Consider the following 10,333-nt stretch of genomic DNA (forward strand, 5'->3'; position numbering starts at 1 on the left):
ATATCTTCCCAGCTTATATCGGTTAGGACTTGGTTTACTTGGTCCCACTTTATGTTTTTGTTATTGAAGTTGAATTTGGTGAATGCTCCCTCGTGACTAATCTCATTATGTCGGTCTGGGGCTCCGCGCATACATGACTGAACCTCAATTATGTTGTGATCTGAGTATATTGTTTTTGATATGGTGATATTTCTTATCAGATCATCATTGTTAGTGAAGATGAGGTCTAGTGTATTCTCCAGTCTAGTAGGCTCTATTATTTGCTGGTTTAAATTGAATTTTGTGCAGAGATTTAAAAGCTCGCGTGAGTGTGAGTTTTCATCAGAGCTGCCTCCTGGTGTTATTACTACAACAATATTATTTGCTATATTCCTCCATTTTAGGTGCCTTAAGTTGAAATCCCCCAGGAGCAAGATGTTGGGTGCAGGAGCTGGAAGGTTTTCCAGACAGTGGTCAATTTTTAACAGCTGTTCCTGGAATTGTTGGGATGTTGCATCCGGAGGCTTGTAGACTATCACAATGACTAGGTTTTGGTTCTCGACCTTTACTGCTAAAACTTCCACTACATCATTTGAGGCATTTACTACACAAAAATGTACTACACAACAATGTACTACACAATGTACTACACAACAATGTACTACACAACAATGTACTACACAACAATGTACTACACAACAATGTACTACACAACAATGTACTACACAACAATGTACTACACAATGTACTACACAATGTACTACACAACAATGTACTACACAATGTACTACACAACAATGTACTACACAACAGTGTACTACACAACAATGTACTACACAATGTACTACACAACAATGTACTACACAACAATTTACTACACAACAATGTACTACACAATGTACTACACAACAATGTACTACACAGTGTACTACACAACAATGTACTACACAACAGTGTACTACACAACAATGTACTACACAACAATGTACTACACAACAGTGTACTACACAACACTGTACTACACAACAGTGTACTACACAACAGTGTACTACACAACAATGTACTACACAACAATGTACTACACAATGTACTACACACCAATGTACTACACAACAATGTACTACACAACACTGTACTACTCAACAATGTACCACACAATGTACTACACAACAATGTACTACACAACAATGTACTACACAATGTACTACACAATGTACTACACAATGTACTACACAACAATGTACTACACAACAATGTACTACACAACAATGTACTACACAACAATGTACTACACAACAATGTACTACACAATGTACTACACAACAATGTACTACACAATGTACTACACAACAATGTACTACACAACAATGTACTACACAACAATGCACTACACAACAATGTACTACACAGACCGGGCCGCGGGGGCGTTGACCCCCGAAACTCTCTCCAGGTAAACTCCAGGTAAACACAACAATGTACTACACAACAATGTACTACACAACAATGCACTACACAACAATGTACTACACAACAATGTACTACACAACAATGCACTACACAACAATGTACTACACAACAATGCACTACACATAACGGAGATAAAACACCTCAATTACTGGGAGCGCTTGAGGTTTCTAAACCTGTATTCCCTGGAACGCAGGAGGGAGAGATACATGATTATATACACCTGGAAAATCCTAGAGGGACTAGTACCGAACTTGCACACGAAAATCACTCACTACGAAAGCAAAAGACTTGGCAGACGATGCACCATCCCCCCAATGAAAAGCAGGGGTGTCACTAGCACGTTAAGAGACCATACAATAAGTGTCAGGGGCCCGAGACTGTTCAACTGCCTCCCAGCACACATAAGGGGGATTACCAACAGACCCCTGGCAGTCTTCAAGCTGGCACTGGACAAGCACCTAAAGTCAGTTCCTGATCAGCCGGGCTGTGGCTCGTACGTTGGTTTGCGTGCAGCCAGCAGCAACAGCCTGGTTGATCAGGCGCTGATCCACCAGGAGGCCTGGTCACAGACCGGGCCGCGGGGGCGTTGACCCCCGAAACTCTCTCCAGGTAAACTCCAGGTAAACACAACAATGTACTACACAATGCACTACACAACAATGCACTACACAATGCACTACACAACAATGCACTACACAATGCACTATGCAACCCTGCACTATACCATACCCTAAAACAACACTGCACTGCACTACACAACTACATTTTCACTATATAACACACTACACTATGTAAAATAAATTCCACTGTCACTATATAAGTACATAATCACTATCACTATCACTGCCGGTACTTCCAGGCCAGAAGTACTGGCAAATCCGTAATGAATGAATGATTTTTTATGTTTAAATATGTTTAGTTGACCCAGTGGTTAGCGTAGTTATAAAACTTAAGCTTTCTTTGCAGATTGGTAAGTGAACGGAAGAGGATGGACGTGAAAATACTGGGTGTTTATCACCCTCTTCTGGAGGCCACCAAACCACTGAACGTGGCAGATATCACCAAAATTGTTACTGACACACCTCGCACATTTGGTAAAGTATGTCAAGTGTGTTGGAGCGATGAGCTGCTTCTGGATCCTCCTGTACCCAAAGGTCATGGTCTCATTGTAGTGATGGAACAACCACCTCACTGTGTGTCTATATACTCCTGCCTGGATGGGACTCTGCTGTACTATGACGGTGGTCGTGTTAAGGTCGCCCTCGAGTTGATAACATAATACTACGATAAGCATTCCTGCTTCACAAGGCTTCTATCTCTCAGGGGCGTACGACAGGACGGTGGTACCTGCTCGTACCATGCACTGTCCTTCATGGACATAGTTGTCAGTTCTAGGCTCACAGACCCCATGGACATCGCTAGATGGTTCTGCATTAAAATGAAATATTTCCCTGATATTAAGGCAATAAACCTGGTCAAGTCAATGCTGAGTGAAATCAAAAGTGATATAGATACTTCCTGCGACAATTTCCAGGAGAGTGTATTGAAGAAAGTGATTAAAAGTCATCTGGTTAAAATAAGGAAGATTGATACATCTGGTAAACGTCCACTGGAGAGTGAGACGCCCTCAGCCCAACCACAAAAAATGATGAAAGTCTGAATAATAAGAACTAAGAACAGGAACTAAGTTCAGTCCCCTACCCCCTCCAAAAACTGAAGGAGACAAGGTTAAAATTTTTTTTTATATATATGTATATAAACATTGTCTTTACGTCCACAGCAGGACTCGAACCTGCTAACTCTGTATCAAAGTTCACAGTACTTTACCACGTACTGTTAACACTGATAGAATTAAACATAATTTGAGTTAATGTACATAACTAAGTATGAAAGTCAGGATGACTTTGTCATCATTGTTTGTGTATAAGATCATCCCTGGATCCCTGGACATCAAAGTGAAGCAATGAAATTCTCCATAAGACAATATTCAGTTGCAAGATCATAAGACAACATTCAGTTGCAAGAACATCATAAGACAATATTCAGTTGCAAGATCATCATAAGACAACATTCAGTTGCAAGATCATCATAAGACAACATTCAGTTGCAAGATCATCATAAGACAACATTCAGTTGCAAGATCATCCCTGGACATTCAAAGTCAAGTGAATAACAAAAAAGACACAATACCGTGACTGCAACGATACACAAATATCCCGCACATAGAAGAGAGGAGCTTAACACGACGTTTCGGTCCGACTTGGACCATTTACAAAGTCACACTCTACTTGTAGTACATGTACTTGTAGTATATGAACTTGTAGTACATGAACTTGTAGTACATGAACTTGCAGTACATGAACTTGTAGTACATGTACTACAAGTACATGAACTTGTACATGAACTTGCAGTACACGAACTTGTAGTACATGAACTTGTAGTACATGAACTTGTAGTACATGTACTTGTAGTACATGAACTTGCAGTACATGAACTTGTACATGAACTTGTAGTACATGAACTTGTAGTACATGTACTTGTAGTACATGAACTTGTACATGAACTTGTAGTACATGAACTTGTAGTACATGTACTTGTAGTACATGAACTTGTACATGAACTTGTAGTACGTGAACTTGCAGTACATGAACTTGTAGTACATGAACTTGTAGTACATGAACTTGTACTACATGTACTTGTAGTACATGAACTTGTAGTACATATACTTGTAGTACATGAACTTGTACCACATATACTTGTAGTACATGAACTTGTAGTACATGAACGTGTAATACATGAGCTTGTAGTACATGAACTTGTAGTAAATGAACTTGTACCACATGTACTTGAAGTACATGAACTTGTAGTACATGAACTTGCAGCATATGTACCTGAAGTACATGAACATGCAGCACATATACTTGTAGTACATGAACTTGTACATGAACTGGCATATGAACTTGCAGTACATGAACTTGTAGTACATGAACTTGTAGTATATGAAAATGTACTGCATGTACTTGTATTACATGAACTTGTAGTACACGTACTTGTAGTACATGAACTTGTAGCACATGTACTTGTACCACATATACTTGTAGTACATGAACTTGTACCACATATACTTGTAGTACATGAACTTGTAGTACATGAACGTGTAATACATGAGCTTGTAGTACATGAACTTGTAGTAAATGAACTTGTACCACATGTACTTGAAGTACATGAACTTGTAGTACATGAACTTGCAGCATATGTACCTGAAGTACATGAACATGCAGCACATATACTTGTAGTACATGAACTTGTACATGAACTTGCATATGAACTTGCAGTACATGAACTTGTAGTACATGAACTTGTAGTATATGAAAATGTACTGCATGTACTTGTATTACATGAACTTGTAGTACACGTACTTGTAGTACATGAACTTGTAGCACATGTACTTGTAATACATGAACTTGTACATGAACTTGCATATGAACTTGCAGTACATGAACTTGTAGTACATGAACTTGTAGTACATGAACTTGTATATGAACTTGCAATACATGAACATGAAGTACATGAACTTTTAGTATATGAACTAGCCGTACATGTACTTGCAGTACATAAACTTGTCGTACATGAACTTGTAGTACCTGAACTTGCAGTATATGAACTTGTAGTACATGAACTTGCAGTACTTGAACTTGTATTACATGAACTTGTACTGCATGTACTTGTAGTACATGAAGTTGTAGTACATTAACTTGTAGTACATGAACTTGCAGTACATGAACTTGTAGTACATGAAATTGTAGTGCATGAACTTGTAGTACCTGAAATTGCAGTACAAGTACTTGTAGTACATGAACTTGAAGTGTATGAAATTGTAGTACATGAAGTTGTAGAACATGACCTTTGAAGTACATGAACTTGTAGTACATGAACTTGTACTACATGATCTTGAAGTACATGAACTTGTAATTTTTGGCCAGAACTGCCGTAATTCTTACTAAGAGGAACTTTATGCCAACCATGCTTCCTTAAACCCTGAGAATAACTGTTAATATGCTTTCAAGCCCCAGTGCACCGGGTTTATGTTTTATTCATCATTACTGGTCAGTTTTACTGGTGAAGTGTGGATGATGATGTTCCTCTGGCAGGTATATTGACGGAGCACCAACATGGTACCTCGTCAGTTTCTGAGGTATCCAGTAAGTATAATTATTGTGTAATATTAGGTAACATAGCAATCAAAAAGTCTTGTGAATTTCACTAGTTTGAGGAGGCTCTGGTGGCCTGGTTGGTAAAGCTCTCGCTTCACACACAGGGGACCCGGGTTCGATTCCTGTCGGGGTGGAAATATTTCGACGTGTTTCCTCACACCTGTTGTCCTGTTCACCTAGCAGCAAGTAGGTACCTGGGTGTTAGTGGACTGGTGTGGGTGGCATCCTGGGGGACAAGACTGAGGACCACAATGGAAGACAGTCCTCGATGACTGACTTTCTTGGGTTATCCAGGGTGGCTAACCCTCCGGGATTAAAAATCTGAACGAAATTTTATCTTATACATAGCATATGTATAAAGACCTTGGATAACTCAAAAAAAAAGTCAGACAGTAACTTACTTTCGTTGGGGTCCTTTTATTATTATAGCACAAATAATACCTGTATATTATATGATTACAGTCAATTGTATAAATACTGATGATTTAATATTTAAATTGTTTATGTATGACCAATGTAATTACCTTATACCAGCCTATTTTAACCTAACTCTTATTAAATCTATTTTCCTTTTTAATATATTACTATATTTCTGCTAATAGTTATTACAGTTTGACTCAAATACAGCTGTATAATGTTGTACCGAGAAATACACAAGGGCTTGATGATAACAGCAGCAGAATATGCTGTTATTAGGTCAAATGTCTTTGTGTTATGAGTGGCCCAAGAAGTGGCATCATATTGAAAGCTTAACAAAGATTAAGCAAGGAAACCAATTAAGTTTGATTCAAAACTTGGAGATAAAAGAGAACATTGAGTCATGAGCAGTATGATAAGGAGTGTCATCCAGTTGCCCACTGCATTTCACATTTACTTACAATAACCTTTGTTGTACTTAGATAATATTATATAGTATTATCTAACTACACGAGAAGAATAAGTTGATGGTAAAATTCCCTCGTAACATTAAATATTAATTTTTAGTTGACTGGTATAATTACTGCAGTATTCCATCTCTTGTTAAATTGAATTACTTTATAATTGCATTGCATAAGATTAATTAAACCCCCTTATATTAATATTCTGTGGGCAAGGTTAAGCATCTTATATTTAGTACATTTTAATAAAATATAAAGTACTTTATATTAATGTTGGTAGAATTACCGACATAAAATACTGTATTCTTAGTTATGAGCTGAGTTTGCTACTTCTTGCTTTGTTTTTTTCTTTATGAAATTAGCTCCATTAACATGAACTTACCACATGTCTGTCAGTTGGGTATCTTTCCATCTCTTTGGCTATAGTAATAGATATCAGTTAGGGAAAGTATATGGTGGGTCAATCAGCCCGACAAGACAGGTGGTCAGTAAATGTGAGGGAACCAGATGCATTGAGGGATAAGTTAGGAAGTTATCATCTGATGGGAGTCATTGAATCTTGGCAAGACACAAATATGAATCAGCAAGTCACTAAAGAAGTACAATTTGGCCTACAGGGAAGGTCTCCAGGGAGCTACAGTGATCCTGAAGACCCTAGAAGCCAGCTTCCACATCACTGCTCTAGGTGTTCACACCATGTCCCTGGTAAGTATCGACTCTCCAGGTAAATTATGGGCATTTACAGTCTTTCTGATAATTATAAATGTCCACACTGGCCTTGGTGATTGTTATTGTATATTCAAGGGGAAGTGCTAAACCTGGAGGTATCATACAGCACATGGCGAAAAGAAAGTAATCAGGTTTGTTCCAAGGAATGGGAAGACAAGTACAATTTCTTGAATCAAGAGCCCCTCACCCATGACTCAAGAAATTAACCCCCTGTTCTTAAGACATTATGTTGATTAAACTGTTTACATAATTTTTAATACCCAGGACCACAAAAACTTCTTTTCCCTGTAACCTTTCCTCTACAGCATGATCACTTTCACCTCCTGGAGCACTCTATGAATCTGGCATCATGTGCTCACCACCACAGCTGCCAGGTCATCGACACCTTCAGCATGACTGCAGCCCGCTATAGACACTTTCTCCAGGGAAGTGTGCCTGCCATTTTCACCAGGTGAGTTGCAGGTACACTGAGAGGAGTGGAGGATGTAGGAAGTAGTGAGGGGTTTGGACAGCCATGTGACCATAGTAGTTTATTAAAAAGCAACTCTGTGAGGAACCAACTAATCTACATCTTTATTATCATTACACTATATTTATAGGGAAGTGCTTTTCTGTAAGGGTCATACAACACCTGGGAAACAGGAGGTAATCAGGTTTGTTTGAAATGGGAGGTTATCTCCAATTCCTTGAAGTGTCCAGGTCAGCAGAGTGATTAGAAGGTGGTCATGCCATTGCCATACCATTGGCTGGCATTATAATAATTTCTTTTTGATTATAATAATTTTCAAAACTTGAAGCACATCTAATGGCCAAGCATTTGGAGTAAACACTGATCAACTAGTCTCTTGTTTCCTTTGATTCTCAGGCTCAGCTGTCACATTTCCTTGGATTAAGAGCCGCTCATTGACATCAAGGCACCCTTGAGGGGTTGGCAGGGATAGACAGGAGTGGGTAAGAGGCACTCAAACATTGACCAGAGGAGCAGTGTATGTGGCATAGCTTCATGGTTCCCATCTCTTAGGTTGGGAACTACTGATTTAGTGTATACCACATACTACCCAAAAACTAAAAAAGTACGGTTCAATTGCCATTTGACTGGCCCCTGGCCTTCATATACACAGCCTGTTCCTGTGTACTCTAATTAGTGTTCTCTCAGTCCAGTCCTCTTGAGTTCTGGTACCAGTCTTGAGATTTTTTTTTTTCATTAATTTAAATCAGGGTAGAAGTGCTTAACCAGTAGGGGGTTGTAGTGTCTGGGGTTTTGAACCAATGAAGGGGAGCACAAGTAGTTCATTGGAATCTTTATATGCTTTGCTATGCTTGATCACACATGGGCTCTGTGCTAGCACTGCATATGCTAAGATGAAAGACAATTTTTAGGTTAGCTAGCTTTGCAGAGGCTGTATGATTGCTAAGTACTTCAACTGATTTTATGTACAGCATTATTACATTAACTGGGAAGTGCAAAACCTGTAGAGGTCGTTATTATTATAATCATTAAGTGCTAAATCCATAAGGGCCATACAGCTGTAGAGGTCATGCATGGAAGGTAATCAAATTTGATCCAAGGAAGGAGACAGTATCTTCAATTCCTTATGCAAGAGACCTTTACCAATCAAGGGAGTGCTGATGCTATGCTTGCTCCCAGATTTTGCTATTTTTATGGTTTCTGCAGCATCTTGCCTGCCAGAATATATTTCTTGTTAGATATCTTACTTTCTCTATTTTCATTACTGTATAAATCTCAGGATTGTATTTAAGTAGCAGCATCAGGTGGGTTAGCCATATCAGATGAATGTGGGCTGTATCAGGTAACATAAGGTTTTATAACTGAGTTATATCAGGTGTGTGAAGGCTATACCAGATTGGTGTTTCAGGTTGTGTCGAGATGTGAGGGCAATGGGGAGGTGGTGTACCATGTAGAGGGAGAAATCAGTGCCATTTACACCAACATACTTGCCAACACCTTTTCTCCACACTCTTCTCTCACCAGATATTAGGTAAGTGATGAGGCATGATCAGTAGTTGGTGAGCATGTGTGGATGATAGAGGGCAAATGATGAAGCATAATGGATGGGGTGTGATGAGTGAGAATGAAGTTGGGAAATGACTGAAGCAATAGGTGATGGTGGTTTCATTGTGGAGCTTGAATATCCAGGAGGCTGATGTGAGCATGTTAAATTAGTGAATGGAGACAAGTTTTTTTAATGTATGTGCTGCTGGAGTGTGAGCACGGTAACGTTTATGAAGGGAAATTTTGGTTAGCCAAATCAGTCCTGGAGGTGGGAAGGACAGTGCCTGTACTCTGAAGGGTGAGGATGTTGCAGTTCAGAGGGTCATTTGAACTGTGATGTCGTTACACTCCTGGCAAGATAATTGAACGATAGTGTTTCCTCTTTCTTGGGTCACTCTTCCTTGGTGGAATAATAATAATTTATCAGTATTAATGTGTGTCCGTTAACATAACAGATAAATCACTAGTACATGAAGCCATTCTGGTTTGTACCAATTCTTTCCCTTCCAGCCCTTGACGTGGGTGTGTCAATCAACCACCGAGAAAGGGAGCAGAAGGGCTTCACTGTGGCTTCCAGCTAACTTAGCGACATGTTTATTTATTTATTTATTTTATTTATTTATTTATTTATTAATTTGAACATGATACAGTGACGTGCAAAAGAATACATTTAATTGCAGCATGCCAAAGCCACTTGAATGCATAGCATTACGGTCAGGCTTAAAATTAATTTAAGATTAACTAAGCAATGATATATTCAGTGGTACAAAAATTATTGTAAAACAGATAACGATTTAGTACAAATGAGTATTACAAAGACAGGTTATATGGTCATTTACTGTGTTGCTGTGTAATCAGTAGAATGGAGTATTCTGTTAGGCAATGAAGTTAAATAGTAACAGAGTTTGATTGGGTCACAGGTTGACATTTATGAGATACAATAATGAGATACATATATGAGATACAATTTATGAGATACAATTATTCAGTATTTATTTAGTTGTGGGTGAGTAAGTGATTTTTGAGAAGAGACTTGAATTTATAAACAGTGT

The 10,333-nt window shown here is 38.7% G+C and overlaps 1 protein-coding gene across 1 annotated transcript in view; it reads left to right on the forward strand.

Annotated features, from left to right (window-relative positions):
* Positions 1-9,979, forward strand: part of LOC128704523 (cadherin-like and PC-esterase domain-containing protein 1) — an 11,682-nt gene extending 1,703 nt beyond the window's left edge. The window contains exons 3-6 of the mRNA XM_070082398.1: positions 7,156-7,243; positions 7,573-7,718; positions 9,145-9,267; positions 9,792-9,979. Coding sequence (XP_069938499.1) covers positions 7,156-7,243; positions 7,573-7,718; positions 9,145-9,190 — 280 coding nt within the window. The 3' untranslated portion in view covers positions 9,191-9,267; positions 9,792-9,979. The remainder of the gene's footprint in view (positions 1-7,155; positions 7,244-7,572; positions 7,719-9,144; positions 9,268-9,791) is intronic.
* The last annotated feature ends 354 nt before the right edge of the window (positions 9,980-10,333 follow it).

Source organism: Cherax quadricarinatus, chromosome 7, assembly GCF_038502225.1.
Source record: "Cherax quadricarinatus isolate ZL_2023a chromosome 7, ASM3850222v1, whole genome shotgun sequence".
NCBI classification, from domain to species: domain Eukaryota; kingdom Metazoa; phylum Arthropoda; class Malacostraca; order Decapoda; family Parastacidae; genus Cherax; species Cherax quadricarinatus.